The sequence below is a fragment of the Pyrus communis genome, chromosome 9 (assembly GCF_963583255.1).
Source record: "Pyrus communis chromosome 9, drPyrComm1.1, whole genome shotgun sequence".
Classification (NCBI taxonomy): Eukaryota; Viridiplantae; Streptophyta; class Magnoliopsida; order Rosales; family Rosaceae; genus Pyrus; species Pyrus communis.
In genome coordinates this window covers 8,195,075-8,221,337 of record NC_084811.1, presented here as the reverse complement: position 1 = coordinate 8,221,337, position 26,263 = coordinate 8,195,075, and the positions used below count along the sequence as shown (strand labels likewise).

Here is a 26,263-nt window from a genome sequence, read left to right as displayed (position 1 = left end):
TAGATTAGTAGATTCTGACTTCTAATCCAAGTGTCAAGTCCTAAACCCTAGATCTACTGCCACAACGTTCACACTCACATAAGCTCTACGACGACTATAACTCATCATGATCCATGAGACATTTCGACCCAAAAATAGAACGATCCATGCGCCTGAGAGCTCAAGTTCAACGATCGGTGTCCAAGGGCTTCAAGTTATGATTAAATGTTTTTAACCACTTCAATTACAAATTGTCTAGAATTTAAATATTTAGAAATACTTTTGGGAGGTTCTATGGCCACCCCCAAACTATTAAAAACAGTCTTACACTGTGGAGACACTTGTTTTCTCTAACATGACATAACTATGGAGGTCATCATGAGTCGTAGTATTTGGTAGAAACCGTATTAAATTATTTAATAATTCAGTAGCTAGCAAATAGAAAATCTTTAAAAAATTTGGTTGATTTCCTTTAATACTAGAAGTCCAACACGAGTCATTCGGTAGCAACCAACTGAAAATTGTGCACATATATCATAGCTAGAAGCTTAGCATCCTCAAAATTTTCTATTGCTCCATATGGAACAGTTTCAGTGGTTAGCACCATTGTCACCATAATCGTTGTGATCTCCATCGTTGTCTTCATTTACAATGGAGGGTTTTATAGGTTCTGGAAGCGGTTCACAAACTAAATTCTAAGTTGTGTTAATCTATTTTGTCATGGTAAAGGGATAGTTACTAAGGGCCTTTTAGGGGTGTTGAGAGGGTGATTTTAGTTTTTTCTTTCCGAAATAATAAACTTCATTCATGATTAGGAATATTTATATAAACAAAGTAGATAAAAAAGAGTATAGGGATCAAAGTTAAAGAACACCTACAACATCAAACAAAGAGGGAGACCAACACAAACTTAGGTCAGGAAAAATAAAAGAAAAACTAATGAAAATTGCTTGAAAACTTTGAGTTTTAACGATAATGACAAAATAAAGGGTAAAGTGAATAATACTAAAATTGACTTTTTAATATTAAAATGTGGTTTTTCATTAAAGTGAACAGTACCGGAACTTTTCGTTAAAATTTCCTAAAATAAAAGACAAACAACCATAACAAAAAGAAACCTAATTTCCAAAGCAAAGTGCAGCTCCCCGCCGCCGCCACATCTACTGAGCCAATAGCCACCACCAAGGTCGACGCCAATAAGGAAATAATCCGAGGTCGAAGCCAAAAATAGCATTGCAGCACCACACTAACCCCAAAATTTAAAAAAGCACCCGAGCCAAGAAGTCACCCTCTCTAAAATCAAGGGAGATTTTAGTTAACACATCAATTTAAGTGCATGTGGAAAGTACAAATGGTGAATTGCCCTAATGGTTAGGCTTCATTTTCAATCTATTGTGTCTTGGATTCAAACAAAGGCCTCCTCTGCTAGTATAAATAATAGAAGAGTGTTATCCACACACTCATTTATACTTCTCACACAAATTTTTTAAATTTCGACCGTCGAATCAAATCAATTGAAGAAGATTTATAAAAAAAAAATTAACAAAATTATATAAGAAATAAAAATAAACATGCTAATAACACTTTTTAAATTTGCATTTTAATTTTAGTAAGGGGTGCCTTCAATATAATTTTTATTTTTTATTATTGGTCAATGGTGCCTTCAATGGTTTTTTTATTATTTTATTATTTTATTATTGGTAAACGTGTACCTTCAATAGTTTTTTTGTTTTTTTATTATTGGTCAACGGGTGCCTTCAATATTGAGTGTAATAGAACCACACGTCTTTAACTTCCAGTTTGAACTGTTTGTAGTAAAGACGATCGCTTATAGAGAACCACACGTTTTTCCTTCCAGTTAGAACAACTCAAGCATTTGTTAACTTACATCTGAACTGTTCTGGTAAATCATGATTAGGAGTGGGAATAAAAATTGTGAAACCAAGGAACCGTACCGAATTCAGAAAAAAAAAAATCAGAAAAAAGCAAGTTGACTAAAAGTCAATTTGTTTTCAAAAACCGAACCGAACTGGATCTGTGTAATTTTAATTCGATCCTCTCCTTAACAGAACCAGTCTGAACTTAAGGTATCGTTTGGTATACAGACAGGACGGGACGGAACGGAACGGGAGCAAAGATGCCTTCGGATGGAAACAAGGAGGAAGAAGGAGACGAAGAGGTTATAATTTTGTGTTCCACGGATGTGGAATGAGTCGTTCCAGGGGGTGAGGTGGAACGAAAATTGACCCAAAACTCATCCCGTGGAACAGCTCGTTCCACCCGTTTTAGGCACACCAAACGTGGGACGGAACACCTTGTCCCACTCTGTTCCGTCCCGTCCCACGTACCAAACGGTACCTAACTGAACTGGTTGTATTTAATATTTGTTTTTTTTAGATATCAAATAACCTTAGCCAATTCAACGTTCATTTTTTGCCATTTAGTACTATGGTCTAATGGTATTCATCTTCACTTGTAAGTGAGATATCTTAGGTTCGATTCTCGTCAAAGGCGAATTTGAACCATATTATTGATGGTCTATTATGAGATTAAGTTCCTCCTTAATTTAGATAATATTGTTTTTAAAAAAAATAAGGACTATTTTTTGACCCAAAAAAAAAAAAATCAACGTCCATTCTTTTAGGCCCAAAAAAAATATAACTAAACTAAGGCCCAAAGCCCTGTAACTATACTAAAACCTAATACCGAACACATGTACCTGCACCAGGGATGCAAGTTGGATTGGAAATTCCAATTTGGACCGATAAATTTTGTTCCGAGTTCGACATATCTGATTTTGAAAATTTCTGAAAATTTTGGTTGGCAATTGGAATGTGATCCAAAATTTCTCAAACTTAGTTTTATAAAAAGAAAATGGTACATATATTAAACTAAGGATAAAAGCATACGAATTATTTATCTTGTTTATTTTTATTTTATGTCATACACACGTATACAAATATCGCAACAATTCAGAAAGAATATTAAATGCTGGATACATAAAAGCTTGTAAATTTTCAAAACAATGCAAAATATCCGAATTATGTTCTGAAAATTTTGTGACAAAGAAGTTTCTAGTAAATTTCGATAATTCAAAATTCTAAAATTGAAACTAATATTTGATTCCGAAACATTTTTGAATTGGTATTGAAATTGGTATTGAAATGCTTCTCTCTGATCCGATCACCCACTCCCTCACTTTCTCTCCCTACACTTTTCTCGGGTGTCAATCTTGGTTCTTCTCCACTCCGCTTTATTCCCTTTCTCCTTTTTCTTCTTTTCTTCTTCTTTCTTCGGTGTGCTCTTTTTTTTTAAAACGACGTACGGACGTAGAGAGTGGCCGGAATAAATGGCGTAATATATGGGAATTTGGGGATTCGATTATCAGAGTTTAGAGTTTGTGATATGCCGTGTTTGGATCTTGTGCTTTCTTTTCTTTTTTTCTCCTACACAAAGATATACATGTATAATTCGATTAGAACCGAAAACCGGTCGAACAGAACCGAGCAAAACCGAACCATGCCAGTTTAAGAAATAATTAAAATAATTTTAATTTTAAGAAATAATTTTGTTAGAATTTTGTCTAAAATTATCGAATGTTATAAATAATAGTTTCTTCTAATGGTAACTTACCCGTAAAGTTGATTACATGAACATGCCCTTTGATTTATTGTGTTTTCACACAACCCCTCAGATTTAAAGTTTTCTCACCCTGAAGTTTTGAACGTTACGGTCCCATAAGGTTTAACATGCTTTCATATAACACCCTTCAACTAAAATGAGGCCATGGATGAGGGGGATTGGAAAACAAGAAATGGTATTCCTAAATTTTCATAAACAAGAAATCGTAGCCGAAGCCAGACCGCACCTATGGGATATACAGAGCATTTTTACAGTCACTTTTGGCAAAAGACGTAGCCTTTTACCCGATTCATCTCATATAAACACATAATCCCCAAAAAATAATCACTATGCACCATGCAGGCACAACATCCGGCTGAATGGGTATCTTTACCCTCCTTATCTTCTTCTTGGAACCCTTCCTTGAATCTGTCCTAGTTTGTGTGCTCGTTCGACTTGAATGGCCGTTCTCCCAATACTCGAACCAAGTCCTCTTGGTGAAGGACTTCCTTTTCCAGCAACAGCTCTGCAATCTATCCTATCTGCTCCTTATGCTCCTCTATTAACTGAATGGTGCGGATGTATGCTTTACCCACCCATTCAATAACTTCACTGTCAATGATTGCACCGTTTTGCTACTGTAGGGCTTCGTCATCTCAAATGAATCGTCCCTCTGAGGAAATGAAAGAAGACCTACCTTGTTGCTGAAGTCATACACTGCAACTTGAGCATAAGTCATTTTGGTCACTTTCTCCAAGTCGTTCTGCGCTCCAGTTGAAATCTTCCCCAACAAAACCTAATCCAAAAATATCACCGCAGTTAATGACAAGTCAGTTGAAAAAATCTCATAAGCTACGAAGATGTCTTTCGTTTTAAAATTAGAATGTGGTGCCATCATAGGCTCATAGCAATACCCCAACTTCAGCTTTCTACATACATGAGCCTGATCATGCACAACTAGCCAGAATTTTTGTTTCTCTAGTAAACTAAGATGTACTGTCACAGATGTTACGAACTTTATTTTTTCTGTTCAGTCTGAGGCATTGTGCTTGATATTTAAGACAATTGGGTTATTGTAACACAAGACTGTCTGCAGTCGGAAACTATTCAAACATTGCAACACAACATATATTATTACTAATTATACAGATTTAAAGGACAAAAGGCATAATATACTTTCGGAATTAACCCTTAGAAGTTTTCTTTGTTGCCAAGATGGCATCCTTGGAATTTTAAACGCTATATTTCAGGTGAATTCGTACTTCAATGAGTGTGAGACCATACTAAAGTGCCTTTGTAACGTTTAAGCGTTGAACCAAAATCCTAAATTGGGGAGCATATAAGTACCATTCTTTAATAAATCAAGATTTTCCTTCTTAATTATAGAGCTTATCAGAAATTCTGGGAAAGATGGAGCTTCACCTGCTCAGCAGCTCGGCCACCAAGGGTCATGCATGTCATATCAAAAAGCTGCTCTTTCGTCATAAGAAGATTTTCATTGGAAACATACTGAGCAAACCCCAATGCTGCAGTACCACGTGGAACAATAGTTACTTTAAGTAAAGGTTCTGCATATTCAAGGAACCAACCAGCAACAGCATGACCAGATTCATGGTAAGCGACAGTCCGTCTTTCCAGCTTGCTTATAACCTGCATAAAGAGTCCAGCAAACAGTTAAATATCTTGGTAAAAAATTTAGAAAGTCTCTCATGATCAAACAGTTGTTTACACCATTGTTTTAGGTCGCGCAGGTACAAACTTAGAATTAATGATGCCAAAAAAATTATCTCACTGTTGCAGGTCCATAAAAAAATCTCCTAATTCTCAGCTATTAATCTTTGAATCATAAGGGAGTCGACAACTGCACAGATTACCATGCAGTGGCAACAGATACCTTGTTCTTCTTTTCTGGGCCGCCTATCACCCTGTCTATAGCCGCCTCAAAATGTTTCATGGTGATCTTTGGACTTTCATTTCTTGCAGCAATCAAGGCAGCTTCATTGCAGATATTTGCAATGTCTGCTCCAGCAAATCCAGGAGTGAGAGCAGCAAGCCTCTCAGAGTAAAATGACGGTTCCTGATCCAGCTTGAGCTTGCTCAGATATATTTGAAAAATCTGGTTACGACCTTTGATGTTTGGTTTATCAATGGTAGTCTGACAGTCAAACTGACCAAGCTTCAAGAGATCCAGAATATCAGGCCTATTAGTGCCAGCAAGTACAACTCTAGCAGTGGTTCCAAATCCATCCATTTCTACAAGCAATTGATTGAGAGTACTTTCAGGCTCGTCATGGCCTCCTGAACAGCCTCCACGCCCTCTTGCCCGGCCAATTGCATCAATCTCATCAATAAATATTATACTGGGTGCGCACTGTCTTGCCCCTAATACGCTTCGAACCCTTCCCAACACCAACAAACATTTCCATAAAATCTGAACCAGATATAGATAGAAAGGGCACCCCAGATTCACCAGCAGTTGCCTTTGCAAAAAGCGTCTTTCCTGTTCCAGGAGGACCAACAAGAAGAGCACCTTTCGGAATTTTGGTTCCCAATTCCTCATATTTCTTCAGATGTTTTAGAACGTGCACAAACTCCATTATTTCTTGCTTAGCCTCATCGCAGCCAGCTACATCTTTAAAGAGAACCTGAATCAAAATGTGGACACTAAAGAATTGTTATGTAAATAACTGCATCCATGTTTGACTTTATTACTAATAGAAGAAACATGATGAAGGCAACACAAGGAAATGAAATGCATACTTAACCTTGTTCTTAGCATTCTTATCCAACTTTGTGACCTGTGCTTTGCCTATGTTGAATATTCCTCGGCCGCTTTTTCCACCTGGACCAAAATGCTAGGCATTTTTCTGCTCATGAACCAAAGGGCTCCCAGAAGCAACACTGTTGGCCCGTACCTTAACAACTCTTTGGACCACATTACTTGGGATACATAAATTACAGGAACAAAATCATGACGGTCAATCCCTAGAGCTTCTTGGGCTTCCTCCAACTTTTCTTCAAAAGATTGAACACTCCCAATGTTAAAATAATATTTAAACTGGGTTACATTTCCTTGGGAAGGAGAACCATTAACAGTATCACGGACAGAATCATCACTATGAACTTTTTCACGTACGGAGCTCCTCGCGTACACTTTTGCAACTGATTTGTTTGCAACTTCAATGTGATCGACCAACCCAAGTTCAAGTAGCTTATTTTTTTAATTCTTGGAAACTTATCTGGGAAACAAATCAGCTTAAGCAGAAATTACTAATGAAAATGAAATGGAAAAAATAAGCCAAATAACAACATTGATGCAGAATGTTTGACGCGAACTTAGACAATAAAGATATATAGACGAGAAGACACAGAGGCCTCAGGGAGGAACATCTGTTTATTCAATCATTCGAGACTCCCTCTACTGAACTATAAAGGCTCTATTATATAGACCTTGCTAGAAACACGAAGGTAACGTATTCAACAGAAAAGTAATCTGTTTTTTTTTTTTTTTCTCTGTCAAACACATTAAGGTAATCTTAATCCTACGCGAAAGCAATCCAAATAAACTAGTGTCTCTAATTGTAGTGATTACCTCCTTCGTTTGATGAGGATTAAGGAGTAATGATGTGACAATAAAGCCAAAGAACATTAGGAGCAATAAAATCTTGAATCTGCTTCGAAAACTGTCCCTGAGTATTCCCCTGACCACCTGCACTTGATCCCTCTGATGAAAAATGAAACTAATGGGCATACTAAAACAATGTTGCACTTACCCAAAACACATCAATGGGGAAAAACCTACAAAAATCAGAATGTGGCACACCTTTGGACGCTGATTTCTGTTCGCCCCCTTTCGGAATCTCCTTCTTATTTTTCGGATAATAATTTTCGTAATCTATAAGACCAAACCATTGCAGACATCCAAACATAAACACATTATGCTAAGCATCAAATTTTATCAAACCAAAAAAAATTCTCAACTTTTGGGCAGCAAGCCTTACTTTTCTTTCCGGCGCCTTGGCTGGAGAACAAGCGACGAATTCTATGGATTCCCAGAACAGACTTCAAATTCTCTGGATTCCCAGCTCCATTGTAAGCTATATATCCCCTCAGAATCCCTACGCAGCCATCAACGCACGCATTGCCGAGCGGCGTCGACAACGGCGGAAAGGAATCGTGCAGCAGGGTGTTCCTCCCGTTGTAAGTACCCGAAATCACATTCTGCGCAGAAAAATATCAAATTTATCAACCAACTAAAAAAGAGAACTTTAGGGAAAAAAATTCAAAACTTAGGATTTTTTATGTTATAATTCTTACTCTTTTGAATTTTGGAACGAGCCGAGTGGGTGATCGAGCGTCCGATGCTTGAGAAAACCATTGTATCGAGCCGCAGGAATCGTTTGAGGTGGAGAATGGTACTTTTGAAACCGTAGAGAGAGTTCTGCAGGTCTGTTTGGTTGCCGAGAAAATTTCTGTTGGGAAAGTTTTCTAGGGTGTGGCAATGGGGAGGGAGAGAAAGAGAAGTTTGCCGGAATTGGGAGTGGGAAAGAGCAGGGGCGGAGAAAGGGAATTGCTTGCTGCCGTCCAGAATCAGAAACCGACTTCTTATTACTGAATTACGTATTTGACCTTTGTTTTGGGACGAGGGGATGTGAGTGGAGTAAAGGTTAATTTGGTCAATGTGCAGTGTTTCTTCAAGGTTTTTTAGAGCCTGAAAATTCGTGGCAAATATGTATGGTTTGGTTTGGTCACCTCGGTCCCCTTTTAACAGAATTGTGTTACAAAAATCGTAAAAAAAATTTATGGGATTAAAGATGAGAAGTGTTATTGGCATCTTAAAAATTTAATTTTACATTCCTCACAAATGTATTTTTCTTTCCTAATATAGAAAGTTTAGAATGTAAAATAAGATTTTTAAAGTACTAATAACAATTCTCTTAAAGATTAATGGATTTTGCAATAGTTAAAATAAGGTCGTTCTCTCCTTTACACACACCTAGAGAGAAAGAGGGGGCCAAAATCAAGTGTAAACGTTCCACATTGTTATATGTCGCTTGAAAAGAACAATGCCCAAAGACACAAAGTCAAATATTTTATGAAGAAAAAAGAAACGATAAATACACTTAAAATAATAAGAACTTTAACGAAAAACTTCTAGTATTGTTCACTTTAGCAAAAGATCATATTTTTACACTAAAAAGTCAATTCTGATACTATTAACTTTATCCTGAATTTTGTCTTTATCGTTAAAACTCAAAGTTTTCAAACTCTTTTCATTAGTTTTTCTTAAAATAATTTGGTGCCTTTTCTCATGGCTCGCGTATGAATGCATTCAGCCGACTTTAGAGTGCAAATAATAGTGGGAAAAAACATTCTCATACAGAGTTTTGTATGAGTTTGCTTCGCCTTATGATATGGGAGGCAAGGAGTGACACAAGCAAATGCTCACTATACTTAGATTGCGATACAAACAAACATAGAAAACAGCAGTGTCGAATTGCTTCCCTCGAGAGTAATGTAATCTACATACATAAGTTTTACAATATAATGAAATAAGTAGCAAGGCTTAGAATCAGTCTCATTGTTGTTGGTTTAAAACGTGAAGAATTTCAAAGAAAATATGAGAATTTCAGAAAAAAAAAAAAAAAAATGATATGAAATAACTGTTGAACATTTGGTATAGGATTGTAATTTTGATATTTTCACTAAATTTGAAGAACTTTAGAAATCAAATCGAAAGAAAGATTGAGTTAAAAAAAAAAAATGGTGCAGAAATAATCAATATCGAATAAGAGTTAAACGTTAGTTCTCTTGACACCATATTAAGATGAAGAATAAAAAGATGAAAGTAAGTGCAAGGAAAGGAGCCAGTACACTTGTGTATCCAAAAATAGTTCAAATGATTGCAATGAGTCTAAGTTCTTCTTATATCTCTTTACATACATGAAGGCATAACCACTCTTCTAACAATCACTAACAAATTCTCTGATGATGGTGCTGTTCACTCACACTTTTCATGAACATTTTGTTAATTTCTATCATTTGATCATATTTAATTTATCGATTCGACGGCCAAAAATTGCGAGAGGATTATGGAAAATAAAAACCACCTTTCTCCTTATACTAACGATAAAATCTACATCGCAATTTTTAGCATACATATCGTTATTGTTCAACATTGTATAGTTTACGTTTATGGATTCATCCAAAACTATGATTTATGCCCACGTCAAAATAGGAAGAAACCCATGATAGAGAAGAAGAAGAGGTTGGAGATGAACGAGAAGAGGAACATGTAGAGTTTGAAGAAGCACTTGATGGTTTAGGGTTCCTAATCATGAATGGCACCATATCTTGAAGCAATCCTTGGGAGCTTCTCTCTTCTTCCACAAACTCTTGATGCCGGTCCGGAAATGGGCCGGGCGGCAGATCCGGAACTGGATCGGGAGTAACGCTTCGCAGACTTTCATGGGCTTCTCGGTCTTGGTCTTCGGCTTGGGGCTCCGAGGTTTTCTTCTTGGGCTTCTTCATTGTCGGGCTGGAGTTTTGGGCCTGGTTGTTAAAGTCAAAAAATGGATATGCGAAGTGTAAATGGAGCCCTTCATAGGTGATGATGAGCATGTCTGGGTCCTCACTGGACCTCTCTACTTGCTTTTTGGCACTGCATCTTGGATTTGTGCACCTGTAGTAGCTCCTGCAAACAATTCAAAAAATAAAATAAAATAAAATAAAAAAACTTGGTAAGAAATGTAAATCGAAAGATTAAAGTAAAATAAATCATTTGAACGTTTACTTTTTTTCTATTTATTACAAGCGATATTATTACTTTAAGCTACAATATGATGAGAATGAATGGTTTGAACTCGGTATACAGTGGGTTGAAAAAGAAGGTCTTATCCATTGGAACAATCCACCGGCCACTTGCAATTGAATGTTTAATGTAACTGTGTGATTGTATCAACATGTCAAACCTTTGTTTAATGGCCTAGTACTAGGGTTAGACCTGGCGTAAGTAGAATATTTAAGGATAATCTACCTTCTTAAGGTCTTGAATAGGGTAGTTGGCTTCATGCCGCAGCACTAATTAGAGAGTATTTCGTGAACTAATCAGCTTAATTAGTATTAAAGTGGTATAAGTCATGCAGATTAAGTCCAACTCTTGCACACATAAGATAATAAAGTGGTTTACGATGCTTATAGGCTTTTCGATGCAAAGTTTATTGGTTTAGGTACCTAATAAACAAATGACGCGATTCTTGTTCAACAATTATCATTTGTTTTAAGTTAATTAATAATTATATATTTGTGGTTTTGTTTTTTACTTTTCTAATAGGAACGTACGTCTTATATCTTTTTATCAAAAATAGCGTTAAACACTTTTCTTGAAGTTTGCATTATTCTTCGTAAGAGCTTATGGACTTTGAAGTCGAAGTTTGTTTTATAAACAAGCAATATTAGAAGATGGAGAATCGACGGCCTTGGATGTAGAACTGAGTGTTCATAACCGCTTGAACTACACGTTTACTATGGCTGCAATAATATCAAAACCCTAAAGCTTTTAAAAACAATTTCAGATAAATGGGAAGAAGAAGGAGCTATATATAGTAAATATTACCTAGGATTTGGGCTATTCTTAATGGATTTTTGGCCATATTTCCTCCATTTATAACCATCATCAGCCATTATTCCATTTCCACAGCTTTTGATCTTCAGAGTATACTTATGCTCAACCTTACTCAGACCCCCTTCTGGCAATGACAGCCTGCAAAATAAGAAAATGCATTTATACCAAACTACAAAAAATAAACCCAATCAATTAAATTCTACAAAAACGAGGAACATAAAATTATTGCAACATATATATACAAACCTGGCATTTGAAAGTTCTTGGGGCTGGACTGTTCCCGTTGTGACAGACAAAGCAGTCTCAATATCTTGGATTGTCGGACCAGAATAGACGTTAGGGATAAACCGGTTGATAGCCTCTTTGCTGAAAGCACTAGTCGTTTGGGACTGCACAGATTCCTCCGGTAGCACAAAGAACGGTGACTCATTGTCCAGAAGCTCCCTCACCAGCTCTTCCTCTGAGCCGTCCGACCACGTAGCAGCCATTGCTTCCTCCATTGCTAATAGAAAAAGAAGAAGAAGAAGAAGCTGAGAGGAAATGAGTTGATAAGATGAGAATTATAGAGTGTGTATTATCTGGTGAAGAAATAAAAGAAGGGAAAATTAAGGTGGAGCAGATGAAGAAGGGAAGTCGTCACGTCTACGTGTTTGCCTCTTGACTTTTAAAGTAAGAGGGTTTTGGTTTCGTATGCATTCTACTTAGACTTAGCTAAGAATTCTATTCCCGTCAAACAGTAAACATATTTGGTAAACTGAACAACCAGCTACGGGCATTTTTTTGAAAAATTAATGGGGTCATTTTCCTTGTGCATATATATGCATGCTAGGGTAATTTCAATGTCTTCCCTACCGAGATCAAATTCAAGAACAATAATTTTCACGATTGCATCAAATTCAAAAAAATAATTCCGGTTTGCAAAACACTGGCCTTCATGATCATCTCGATATTAATTTACCGGAAAAAGAGTGGGTGAGGTAAATTGTATAAGAAAATTGCCTCTCTATTTTCTATGGATGTATACATTTGTGTATTTTTTTGTTGAATTGAATAAGTAAAAAGAGAATAAAGCACCAAAAATAAACCGAGAATGTGCAAAAAGACAATCTAAATTGTAGAGAAAAGGGGGTTCAAAATCTATTTGCATATGAAGAAATACATCAATTCTAATTAATGTAACTAAATCCATATTTGAGAAATCGCTTGATAGCTAGTGTGGAAAATTATTTACTTTTTTTCAAAAAAAATGAAAGGTAGACAAAGCAAGAGTAAATTTTCTTTCAATTCATTTTCTTTTGTTGCTTTGCAGCATTCTCTGTGTTTTCATTTAGTGTGTTATTTGTCTTGTTATAATGTTTTGATGAGAAGAAATTTTGAATGATAGAGGCATCAAAGGTGGACCAAAGCTACCTGAACCATGACCCAATTTTCAACCCAAAGCAAGAGTCAACCACTAAAGAATCAATAAAAATATACGTTTTCATTATTTTCAAACAGATTACATTCTCTCCTTTATTTAAATAAACAGATTAAAAACTTGAACTTCATTAATTATCACTTCTTTTTTAAATTCTTTAAGGAAGCATATAATTGGCTAGCTGGATAGTTAATTACTTTATAAAAGGAGTAGATATGAACTGTGAGAGGCTTTTTAACAAGAACTTCCTAATTAGAGGAGATGTATTCTCATGTTATCAATTCATCACGTGTCAAGTGTTTATTAGAAAAATGGTTGGTTTTAACTTTTTTAACACGTCACACATATTCATTGAATAAGCAACATCATTAGAATTGTACGTTGATTGCAAGAGAGAATCTCTCCAATTAAAGTGATGAAACTATAAAACCCTACTTTAGTTTTTCCCTCAACTTTCTTTTCCAACTCTCCCAAGTCTCGATCACGTGAGATGAGTAGCATGCAAAAAGAAGATATAAAACAAAATTAGAGCCTCCCGTAATTAAGGTTTATATATACTCATACAAGACTAAGCATGCATGTTTATTGAATATTGCCAGAAAACCGATCCACATTAATTCCAAGAGTTCGGATTTTGCAATTTCCAAATCTCTACGCTTCCATTATTTTAGATTTTAGAGAGATTTGTTTTTTTCTGTTGATGGGCTGGCGGTGCAAACAGTCAATGCCTATGTCTAACAACATAGTGGTCCACATGCATGCATGCCTCGATCTTTCTCACAAGAAAGAAAACAAAATTAATTATCGCAACTAATTGTCCACCCAAATTCATCAATTAGGAGACCATTAGAAGCTAATAGTATTTTGTTAACTTGACAACAATTCAAACAAAGTACACGTGATCAATGATATAGCTTGAAAGAAACAAAGCTATGTACATATACAACCACGTATATATATTGTCATTCCACCACAAGTACTTTGAAAAATTATTGCATGACACTAAAATATAGTCAAGTAATATAAGTTTACGTGTTACGTGCATGATTGATGGACGATAGCCTATGCTTTATAGTGTAGTATATATTAGTTAATAATCAAACTCTATGTTACATCACTTATTTAATTATCACATAAATATGTTTTAGTGTCGCACAATAATTTATACTTTTTATCACCCAAAACGATTTAGAAAATAAACAAAGAAAAACAGAAAAAAAAATCTAGTGTGGTTCAACCATCGTCACCATAGCTAATATATTTAGAAAGTTTATCTTGCAACACGAGGGGAACCGAGTGGTTTCTTCAAAGTGACGGCAGGTTTTGGAGGTTTGTGGCTTTGACTTTTGTTAATCTTAGAAACATAAACAGAGGGTGCGTACTGTCTCCCTCTCCCCTACCCTACCCGCATAAAAACACAAAACTGGGGTTGACCGTCAGACAATCGGAAAGAGAGAGAGGCGTCGGTTAGCGGATGAGGGAAGAGGTGGAGTGGGCGCACGTTAGGAACCAAAGAAACCAAGTTATCTTTGGTTGGAAAAAACTTGGACGTGTTCGTTCGCCAAAGTCAACCCTTTTTAACGTGGGACCATGTGGGGGACACGTGTGATTCTGGTGTCGAGCTTCACGGGTGAGGGGTAGGAGCGCCTCGAGCTGTCGAGGTCTGTGGTGTCGGAGGAAGTGGAGGAGGAGGCGCTTGATCCGAGCAGTGACGCTGTAACTCATCCTTTGGGGTTAAAACAAAGAAGAGAAGGACGGGGTGGGGTCCTAAAGAAACTTGGGAATGCTTATGAGCACATGTCCTAATCGATCGTCCTTGGCAAGGGCATCTTCCTCTAGTACTGGTAGTCAAAAGACTCGAAACCTAGTCTTCTAGGTGGTTTGGCTACAAGTGGAAAACTGCCACCACTGTTTCTTTACCTACGCGGCAAATCCCATCGAAACCTTGCCAAGGACAATTGCCCAGGCAAGGAGAGATTTTCTTTCAAATTTGGTTTATAATTTCATTTACATCACCCGTGAAATCAACTATAATTATGTGTTTAAAAAGTGATCTCTTTGTCCAATAAAAAATCGACGCATGGCATGCTTAATTGCATAAGAATATCTCTTCCACGCTAAAACAGATTTATTATTACATTTTAACGAATATAATTTTCTTGCTTGTAAGTTGCAACGTAGCATTTCTCTTCCCACTAATTTGAGAAGAGTAATGTTGCTTGATACTTTTTGAGACCTAGCTACCTTAACGGCTAGAATTAGAAATACCCCACTCACAGGTCACATCCTAACAATTTTCATCTACTATGAAGAGAAGAACTATGCTAGCTTGACACATTAGACCTAACGGCTACAAACTGAACACTCTCATCTTCCATTTGCACTATTTTGACAGTTAAACAACCAACATTTACATGGTGCATGTTGTCATTAACTTATATTATAAAATGTGTATTTATTCCTAAAACATTATACATATCCATGATATATGACCGATGTGAGCATTCCAGTAATACCACCACGTAGTTCGGATTCTATGTGCTATAATATAGGCATACAACACGTATAATATTTCATGGATTTAGAATACACGATGGAACGTGAACACTAAATGACGATGCAACAATTACATTGAAAAATTCTTTGTGCATTTGATTATGGTTTGTATTATTTTTCCACTTGTCTGCAAGAAGGTGTGAACAATGTCCCACATCGAAAATTAATAAACCTTACAAAAGCTTATACGAAGTTGAGCCATTCCTTCATTACCAATTGATTTTAGGGTGAAACTTCAACTTCCTTCATAGCGTTGGAGCAATTAGCTCAAGAGGGGGATTTGAGGCATCATAAATTTTAGACAACTTTGCAACACAGTGTGTGATATGAACGTCAATTTCCTTGTGTCAAGATTTCAAATGTGTCAAGATTTCAAAGGCGATCTAATGACCATTGCTATTGGTCCAACACCGATATTATCTCTAACTTGATCACATGTAATACCAACATGAGTATAATTTTACCATAAAAATACCTCAGTATAACAGTAATGAAACCATTCAATATAAGTTGAACATTCTTCAACTCTCCCATCATGTTGGACCCACTTTGAGAGGATTTGGTTGGTCATGAGCCTCAATTGGGTTTACAGCATTACACGTATTGGGCCTTCTCATTCCATTGTGCACTCCTAGATGCAGGCCTCCAAAGTAAAACCCATTTTATGTCTGCCTATTTTAATGAAAAGTGGGCCCAGAGACAAAAATAATAATAACTCCACGTTTTAAGGACATGGCCCATTAGCCTGATAGGCCCCGGCCTACCCTTTTAAAATTCCACTTGGACCACAAAATATTTAATTTAAATTTTAGCCCACCGAATCACATTCAAACGGATTCAATTTCCCGCGCAAACCACCGACCCAAAGTTGGCGCAGACATTAAATATAGAAAAATATACAGAATCCGCTGGATTTGTGCCACGTGGAAATGCACGTAGGTACAAACTCCCAGTAACAGTCTGACACGTCCTCCCCCCCGCGCGCATGCTTAGCTGTCATTCCCATTTTCCTTTTTTTTTTTCTTTTTTTTTTTTGGCAAATTTGAAAGTTTTATATAAACCGCGCGCTCCGTCTTCTACTATATATTTGAAGAGTGACCGATGGAGTGCGGAGGAGCTGGATTGAAAATGGAGGAAGATTGTACGACGCCGAAGCGGAGAGAGTGCCGAATACCGGAGGCGAAAATGTGTCCACCGCCTCCGAAGAAGAAGGGGGCTGGGGAAAAGAAGCGGGAGCCGCCGAAGAATGGGTACTTCCAGCCGCCGGACCTTGATGCTCTGTTTGCTCTGCCTCCGAGAACTCAGTCGTTGTCCGTAGCAAGCTCAATTTGTTAATACAAGATGATATTATTTGTTGGTTTTCCACGGTATATAGTTTTTTGTTTTTGGAATAATTTCCCTTCTTTTTTCTTGGATTTCTGCATATGTTGTGATGATATCGGAGCAAGGGTTGAGGGAGAAATGTAGAATGCCCAAAAGATGAAAACAATAAAATAAAATGTTGCAGTCTTTTCAATTACACGAAAATAAATAATTTACGTATTTTGATAAGACTCATAAGAGAATTTGTTCTATAATCGGGATATAACTTATGTGAGTATAAATATTATGAGCGTTGTAAAAACAAAGAGAGATATAGTCAGAGTAACAAGCAGATTTAGGTTTTTAGTATAATATAATTTTTTCTTGGGATAACCTTGTGAGAATAGAACAAACTTTTTGTTTGATAGAGAACATCGGAACGAAGAAATGAAGCTTATTGAATAATGTGATTGTGTCGATTATATGCATTACCACATTTGCCTATGCACCAATATTGTATACCCTTTTTGTTTTTTCTTTACTACAAATCGAAGTAATTGAGGAAAAGATACATAGAATGCAATGATTTCCAAATACATGATGAAAAATATTTTCTTTGCAAGTGAAGAAGAAGCGAAATCCAGCTCATGTTTGATTTGAAAAGCTTGATATGGATGGGTCATAAATATTAGAAAATTAGAAATTAAAGAAATTTATATTGGTTGTTAGACCACATATAAATATAAGAGCTGGTTTGGTATTGTTGTGCTTTGAAAAAAAATTGTTTTTGATGTGCTGTAAGAATAAGCAACTGTGAAATAAAGCAGCAGAGTGTTTGGTAAACTTTTTTGTAAAAGTGCTTTTGAAAAAAAAAAACAGTATTATAGTGTTTGGTAAACTTTTATGTAAAATAGATGTGAAAAAAGCTGGTTTTTCAAAGCTGGGTTTTGCAGCTTCTTGTTTTTGGCTTTTTTTCACCCAAAACTGTGAAAAAAAGCTGAAGCTGAATGTTTACCAAACACAAAAATAGCTCCCAGTTTTTTTTTATACCAGCTTTTTTCAAAATCACCTCAGTACCAAACTAGACTTAAGTTGTATAACTAGATTATCTAATACTTTTACATATGTTGTGATGATTTCGGAGCAAGGGTGGAGGGAGAAATGTAGAATGCCCAAAAGATGAAAACAATAAAATAAAATTTTGCCGTCTTTTCAATTACACAAAAATAAATAATTTACATATTTTGATAAGAGAATTTGTTCTACAATCGGAATATAACTTATGTGGGTACAAACATTATGAGCGTTGTAAAAACAAAGAGAGAGATATAGTCAGAGTAACAAGCAGACTTAGATTTTTAGTATAATATAATTGTTTCTGGGGATAACCTTGTGAGAATAGAACAAACTTTTTGTTTGATAGAGAAAATCGGAACAATAAATGAAGCTTATTGAATAATGTGATTGTGTCGATTATATGCATTACCACATTTGCCTATGCACCAATATTGTATACCCTTTTTGTTTTTTCTTTACTACAAATCGAAGTAATTGAGGAAAAGATACATAGAATGCAATGATTTCCAAATACATGATGAAAAATATTTTCTTTGCAAGTGATGAAGCAAAATCCAGCTCATGTTTGATTTGAAACGCTTGATATGGATGAGTCATAAATATTAGAAAATTAGAAATTAAAGAAATTTATATTGGTTGTTAGACCACATATAAGTATAAGTTGTATAACTAGATTATCTAATACTTTTACATATTGACATTTAATACTACGGTCTGGTAGTATTCCTCTTCATTTGTAAGTGAGAGGTTTTAAGTTCGAATCTCGTGGATGACGAATTTGATACCAAATTAGGTTGTTCATTGTATGATTTAGCTGAACTTTTCCTTCCCTTAGTGTAAAATATAGGGGTTTTAACAAAAAGCTCATAGTATTGTTCACTTTAACGAAAAATTACATTTTTACACTAAAAAGTCAATTCTGGTACTATTCACTTTACCCTTTATTTTGTCTTTATCGTTAAAACTCAAAATTTTCAAGTCTTTTTCATTAGTTTTTTTTTTAAAATATATTGTTGTACTCAAAAAAGAAAATTACTTATACCTATTAGATAATATTGGTGATTTTCACACGTGGCACAGATCGGATGGGCCATCACTCTCATCCAACGATTAGGACATAGCATTAGGGATAGGTGGGTAGACAACCCAGAGCACGTCCACCGGATGTTTATGAGAGGGTGAGAGAATGTAGTGGATGTAGATGATTTAAAATGGTGATAAATTTATTCCTTAGATTCCAAGACAGAACAGTTGTGGACAGGCCCACGGGAGGCCCAAGTAAAGATTGCAAATAAAGAGACCTTACCTAGCCCCACTAATAAGCTACAATTATCATTATGCTCCCTCGACCAAAAACAATCATTATATTCAAACCATTGACTACTTTTAGGGCTTCAGGGCAAGTCTTAGGATGTTGACCATTGGCTTGTTGAGGGGGAGGATAATACATGCGTTGGGAATGAATTTCACAGAGACATGATAAGTAAGAATGTTGCATGAGTTTATAAGTAAATTGGGTTACTTTTTATATTGTTAATCAATTTTATTGTGGAATTTTAACTTTCTTCATGGGTATTAGAGGTTAACCCATAGGTGAAGCCCAACGACCATATGTGCTATACGTTGTCACCTTGTTCGTGATGTCCATATGTTAGGCTTGAAAATTCGTCACACATGAAGATGCGAGCTGAGAATGAATCTCACATTGATGAGATGAAAGACTTTGCATGAGCTTATAAGTAAATTGGGATACTTATATTGCTAATTAGTTTTATGATGAAACTTCAACTTTCTTCAATAGATTCCTTTAAATTCTCTTGTCTGAATGTTAATATGGATAGAGTCATTTATCTAACGTGACATTATTTCATTATGCAAATGTTATAATTGAAATCATTCATTCTCTTTATCATCGTCTAAAGACTGATTCTAGAAAAGTTCATTCAATTTGGATACCATTTAACCAGCTATCCATATGTATCAAACAAACCAATTTGAAAAACAAATAACTCATGCCGGTCGCCCTTTACAGATTTTGTATAACTGCATTATTGGTCATCCGACCATATAACGTGTTATATTAAGTTTCACAAGCATCCAATTTCATTGCAACAACTTAAATTACATTGACAGCATGTTAATTGTATTAGTTGAAAACAACCACCTTAGAAAAAAGAGCAGCATTGTGTTGTGTAGTTTGGATTCAAAGACCAAATAGGCAAAGAAAGATGCTCGCTTCCTAAATAATGTGACATCTAAAACACAATGAATTGAATGTTTAACTTCATGATCAAAGAAAACTTGACAATTTCTTGACCACAACATGAACTTTGGTTTCTGCTTAACGTCCCTCCAATAAGCAAACAGCAAAAGGTAATTATGATAATTAATCGGAGATTAGTGCTGATGGAACTGGTAAAAATCTTACTTAATCCACACTCTAAAGTTCAGCTCGACCAACAGCAAAGCGGAGCAAACAAGTAGAAACCATCTCAACAGTGAAGTTGAATGAACAATTACATTTTCGTTCCATCTCTATCCAAACTCTCCTATATTATGGTACCTCGACTCTCTCTCTCTTCACAATATTACACCCTCATTGTATCAATCTAGAGAGAGAGAGAAAGAGAAATGGGATCTTCTCACCTTCATTGTTCTACTTCAATGGCACCTTTGCTGTTCTGTTTTTGTGTCGTGGCGTCGTTGATGCCGGAGTTTGCCACTGGCATAACAAGGCACTACACTTTTAATGTACATTTTTTCATCACAACTTGAGGGCCTCAATATTTTTATTTAAACTACGTCATGTTTTACTTTTTTTTTCCCTAAATTTAATTTAACTAGTTTGTAACTTTTTTCTTATATTGATATGTATACAGGTTAAGTACCATAATGTGACCAGATTGTGCAACACAAGGAGCATTGTAAGTGTGAATGGCCAATTCCCAGGGCCTAGATTGGTGGCAAGGGAAGGTGACCAAGTCCTCATCAAAGTGGTCAATCATGTCTCAAACAATGTCACCATTCACTGGTACGAAATCTATCTTATTTAATTGTTTATTAACAAGGCGATGTATTAAACTGCAAACATTAGTGGAATGGTTAAATGCTCTATTTACTTGAGCTACAAGTTTCTTGTATGAAATATATTTGTTTTTTTTAATAAGGCGATATATTAAACTACTCTAACCTATGAGGGAGATACAAATTCAGTTATAAAAAAAACGAACGTTATTCTAACCAACTAACTTATCTCGCATCTGCATCCAAAATCTATTTATTTGAATTAGCAAATGTGGAGAGTGAAAGGATGAAGCAAAGCTACTAATTCATGTTTGCTTTTGTTTTGTATGTGAGAGCAGGCATGGGGTGAGACAACTTAGAAGCGGATGGGCAGATGGTCCAGCTTACATTACCCAATGCCCTATACAAACAGGCCAGTCATACACATACAACTTTACCATCCAAGGGCAGAGAGGGACTCTCCTATGGCATGCTCACATCTCATGGCTGAGATCCACCCTCTATGGACCTATCATCATTCTCCCAAAGCTCAATGAGTCTTACCCTTTTGTGAAACCCTACAAGGAGGTCCCCATTCTTCTTGGTAATTAAGTATAGCAAGCTGGCTAGAATTTGTGATAATTGTAAAAATTTGGACATTAATGTTTCTGGAAATTGTTTTGATTAGCATGGATTTGGATTTGTTGCAGGAGAGTGGTTTAATGTAGATCCTGAGGCTGTGATTAATCAGGCTCTTCAGACCGGTGCAGGGCCTAACGTTTCAGATGCGTACACCATTAACGGTCTTCCGGGCCCCTTTTACAATTGTTCCTCGAAAGGTATTGTGTTTTTGATGTACTATTATATTGTCAGACTATGAATTAGAAAGCAAGCATGTCAAACTGTTTGACAACATAACATATTATATTATAATGCATTTTTATGTGGGTGGGTGTTTTTTGCAGATGTATTCAAGCTGAAGGTGAAACCAGGGAAGACATACCTCCTCCGATTGATCAACGCTGCACTCAACGACGAGTTGTTTTTCAGCATAGCCAACCACACTCTCACGGTGGTTGAAGCCGATGCTGTCTACACCAAACCTTTTGAAACCGACACGCTTCTCATCACCCCAGGCCAAACCACGAACGTCCTCCTCAAAACCAAGCCCAATTCTCCCAATGCCACCTTCCTCATCCTCGCAAGGCCTTACTTCACCGGCGCTGGAACCCTAGACAACACCACAACGGCAGGAATCCTCGAATACGAGCACCCGATAACCACTCATCACACTTCCATCAAAACCCTTCCTCTCTTCAAACCAAGTCTTCCACCCATCAACGCCACCAAGTTTGTCAATGTCACCCAATTCGTTCTAAACTTAGCCAATAAATTCCGTAGCTTGGCCTCCAAGAAATTCCCAGCCAACGTTCCCCAAACCGTGGACCGAAAATTTTTCTTCACCGTAGGACTTGGAACATCCCCATGTCCCCAAAACTCAACTTGCCAAGGACCCAATGGCCTAAAATTTGCAGCTTCTATTAACAATTTCTCTTTTGCCCTTCCATCAACAGCAATGCTTCAAGCACATTTTTCTGGACAGTCCAATGGAGTTTACACCACAGATTTTCCGGCCAATCCGCTTGTTAAATTTAACTATACCGGAACGCCGCCAAACGTAACAACTGTGGCAAATGCCACCAAGGCATTGGTGCTGCCATTCAACACAAGTGTGGAGCTGGTGCTGCAGGACACTAGCATTCTTGGTGCCGAGAGCCACCCTCTCCATCTACATGGGTTTAATTTCTATATAGTCGGACAAGGAATTGGGAACTATGATCCTAACAAGGACCCTGCTAAGTTTAATCTGGTGGACCCCGTCGAGAGGAACACGGCTGGTGTTCCGGCTGGTGGCTGGATTGCGGTTCGTTTCATGGCAGACAATCCAGGTACGCTCAATTCACAATTCATAATTCACAGTCTAATAATATAACATGTCGAACTACCTTAACAAGTAAATTATAACTTTTAATGGTATGTGTTCAGGGGTGTGGTTTATGCACTGTCACTTGGATATCCATACAAGTTGGGGGCTGAAGATGGCGTGGATCGTCCAGGATGGACCGCAAGCGAATCAAAAGCTGCCACCTCCGCCGTCCGATCTACCAAAGTGTTGATTTTGCCTCGCCATCTGCTCGGATTTCCCTTTTTATTGAGTGATCTTGTGTTGATTTTCCTCCCTTTTGGCATTAACTTAATAGCCATAATAATTTGAGTCTTGAAAAGAATAATTACGGATTTCTCTTTCTCCGAAGAGATGCTTTTTTAATAATGTAATGTTTTTGGAGTGAACGTATTCCTTTATACTGTTGAAGAATGTAAAGTTTCACATCGGAAGCGAAATTAAACACAATTTATACTGAATGGTTCGACTAAGTGTATAAATCCCGCTCACTGGATTGCACGTGTGGTTGAGTCGAAGGCCTGTCATCTGATCATCTTTGTAAATATCTTATCGTTTATTGAAAAAAGAGCTGGACCTCCCTGGTGTGCCAGAACCGAAACTCTTTCACGATTAAACCTCGTCAACATATTTAAAAAAAAAAAAAAAAAAAAAAAAAAAAAGACTACACAGATTTATTGCTGTGAAGCAGTGAATTCTACAGCATTAGGGAGGAAAAATACTGCTCGAATTCTTGATCGATGGTTGGCTTCCTGCTGCCGCCTGATTGAGCCTCTGCAAACACGACGATGAAAATTCTATGCCACTCAGTAAATGGTAAAAACAAAGATTAATTCCACATGTAAACGCAGATAGAAATTTCTAAAGCAGAAACTTTCAATAAAACACCTGAATTATCTTGGTTCACATTCCATCTTCCCGACGAAAGTACATATGTGTTCGGGTTCAAACCGTTCGGGTAGATGAGATCTTCGTAACCCGTGTCCGTACATTGCTCAATGCAGTCGTCTCCATATTCTGCGAAAATGTAATCCACCTGGTCTCCAAATTCCTGGATGGGCTCTTCAAGATTCTGAGATTCTTGAATTTCACCATGAGGATGCATAGGTTGTTGGTCTCCGTTCGCATATTTTAGTTCATCTGCACTATGGCTGATGCCGTTCGCTGATGAAGTGGAAGTCCTATCATATTGGCATGTCTGTGCATGCACGGGTCCGAGTTTTGAATCACCATAAACCGACGTTGCAGAATCAGAATCTCCAACGAAACTGTTGCTACCTCTTCCCGATTCAGGTTCAGACCCATCATCCAGGGATGCCCCGTCTATCTTTCTCTTCAGTGTCTGTTTTATCATGTTCTTTACTTCAAGGTTTTCATCAAACATGGAGATGGATTGACCAGATGGAAATACCCATTCCAAGCACCTGCTCTTAGTTATTGGCAAGCCCAATTGCTCCTCGTGAAATTTTCTTTTCTTCATCGGACATAGAACATTCATGACAGGGAAGCTGTTTATGACAGTAATAGCAGAACAAGGATGAGAAAAGCTGCAATTACCAATAAAACTTTGCCAAACAAGAACAACCAACTATTTCAGGTTTCCTAGGTTTATAACAAAAAGAGGGGTAAGGTCGACACGGGCCTTGTTTGGGAATGCTTCTGGAAAAAGCGCTTTCTAACAACCAAAGCGTTACCCCCTGGCCCCCTACATTTGACTGAAAAACTTAACAGTGCTTCAGGATTATAGAAGCACTTAATGGAGAAACACCGGCAAGGGTTTTTTACATGATCTACTAAAAGCACTTCTAGCAAAAGCACTTATGAGCATATGTGCTTCCAAAGAAGAAGTACCAAACAGGTCTTCCATTGAGTCTCATCTAAAACAAAGTGGAACTTAGTCAAATCACCAAAAAATTAAGCATATGAAACTGATCAACATCAAGAACAAATATACATATCGGACAGAAACGCAATTAATATACCACAACAACGAAATAAAGAAAAGGAAAACCCGAATATATTTAAATCCACAGAACTGAAAGGTATAAAAGTACTCAAATGCAGCGAACAAAAACAGCGAAAACATAAATAAACTAAATTCAGAATCAATCAGACTTTTACGGTCATTCAAACACCACTTAGCCCAACTTCCCCAGTGGAAATTAAGAATTGACCACTCTAAAAGGCGTCGCGAAGTTGGCTAGAACAATTTGCTCTCCTGGTCACCAAGTTCGAGTCTTTCTTCTCGTAGTTTGGATTAGATTAATTAGAATATCGCTTGAATAAAAAAATAAAAAAAATCAATCTTGAACATGAATCATTGAGCAACTGAGGCCAGCGAAGCAACAGCTGGGGATCCAGTTCATCTCTACCTCGTAATTGCTTCCTATAAATCCAAATAATTATCCCAAAAATGATAAGTAATTAATAACACTTTCTAAACTTGGCTACATGCAGATGAACTCAGCAGTAACAATTAAGCAGCTCATCAAATTTAGCTACTTGATTAAGCCAGACAATTAACAAACAAATATTGATCTGAAAAATGATTAAAAAAGCATTAAGTCAAGCAAAAAAAAAAAACCCAGATATTAAAACCTGTGGATCTCAGAAGGGTTCTCTTTGAATCCTTCCATCTCCATGTCGATCCAGAGAAACGAACTCGACGAGTTACCCAACTCAGCTCAACTCAGTGAGACAAGAAAAATGACAGACACCGCTTCGAGGATTTCTACCTCAATGGATACGGGAGAGATATGGATAAGGTTTTTTAATCCAAATGATCCCGACATTGACATAACCCCTTCATTAGGTTCATAAGATTTGAAATTAATATAAGTAATTTTTGAGTTTGTCCAAGATTAATTATTTTGATTATTTTATAAAAAGATTTTATTAAATAAGGTTAAAATGATAAAAATATTCTTAATTTTTGTCAAATTATTTGGTCAATTGTTTATTAAATTGAAGATTTTTTGTAATTTTGATTTTTATTTAACATAATTTTTCATGTAATGATTAAAATTATTGATAAAATCTGGAATCACTTTTACTGATTTTAAATGTCAGTAATCAAAACGAGGAGTTACAATTTTTTATTATAAAGCATATTCCTCTCTCTCTCTCGTTTTTTTTGCCGCATAAACTTTAAACGGTTAGAAGGTAGCGCGTGTAATCCAGGCAGGGAGATTTACTCTTGCGCGTGTTCCGTTTTGCATGGGATTCGCGTGGTGGATGCTGAGCCGGATAGAGCCAATGCGAGACCACGTGGTTTGGCGCGACCATCCTTGCTTCAGTTAGCCTCATTATTTATGCACTATTTACACAAACACACCAATTTTTTAATCAAATCGTACCACCACTTGCAGCAATGCTGATAACAACCTTCTTATTTGTCACGACTTCACTAGCACTAAAAATTAAAATGTTAATTATATTAAAGCAGAAGGTGCGGCAGCGGAACGGCAAAAATAATCATGATTATATTTATAGTAATTATATTTATCGATTTTTTTCTTCCTAACCGTTAATAATATGACCTACTAACACTTACTTTTCAAAAAAATATATCTATATTAAAATCTCATCATTTTCTTATTTCTTTATCTAAATTACGTATTAATTAAACTTTCTTTATTAATTAAAAAAGGATGAAAATATATTTTTATATTCAATCACAACAAAAATGTTAAGGACAATAACGTAATTTCATAAAACAAAA

General features: G+C 36.5%; 3 protein-coding genes and 1 pseudogene across 3 annotated transcripts; 1 reads left to right on the top strand and 3 right to left on the bottom strand.

The window, feature by feature from the left end:
* Positions 1-3,785: 3,785 nt before the first annotated feature.
* Positions 3,786-8,172, bottom strand: LOC137745682 (ATP-dependent zinc metalloprotease FTSH 10, mitochondrial-like; annotated as a pseudogene).
* A 1,629-nt stretch (positions 8,173-9,801) lies between these two features.
* Positions 9,802-11,724, bottom strand: LOC137744721 (probable WRKY transcription factor 49). Its single transcript, XM_068484507.1, has 3 exons — positions 11,471-11,724; positions 11,216-11,362; positions 9,802-10,294 (listed from the first exon to the last, which is right to left on the bottom strand). The coding sequence occupies exons 1-3, from the start codon at positions 11,722-11,724 to the stop codon at positions 9,802-9,804; spliced, it is 894 nt and encodes a 297-aa protein (XP_068340608.1).
* A 4,719-nt stretch (positions 11,725-16,443) lies between these two features.
* LOC137744807 (laccase-17-like) lies at positions 16,444-22,769 on the top strand. The gene is made up of 7 exons (XM_068484606.1): positions 16,444-16,474; positions 20,236-20,327; positions 20,456-20,607; positions 20,939-21,183; positions 21,290-21,418; positions 21,545-22,528; positions 22,626-22,769. The coding sequence occupies exons 1-7, from the start codon at positions 16,444-16,446 to the stop codon at positions 22,754-22,756; spliced, it is 1,764 nt and encodes a 587-aa protein (XP_068340707.1). The 3' UTR covers positions 22,757-22,769.
* A 226-nt stretch (positions 22,770-22,995) lies between these two features.
* On the bottom strand, positions 22,996-25,332 carry LOC137744808 (protein FAR-RED ELONGATED HYPOCOTYL 1-like). Its single transcript, XM_068484608.1, has 3 exons — positions 25,141-25,332; positions 23,431-24,050; positions 22,996-23,316 (listed from the first exon to the last, which is right to left on the bottom strand). The coding sequence occupies exons 1-3, from the start codon at positions 25,182-25,184 to the stop codon at positions 23,240-23,242; spliced, it is 741 nt and encodes a 246-aa protein (XP_068340709.1). The 5' UTR covers positions 25,185-25,332; the 3' UTR covers positions 22,996-23,239.
* Positions 25,333-26,263: the final 931 nt, after the last annotated feature.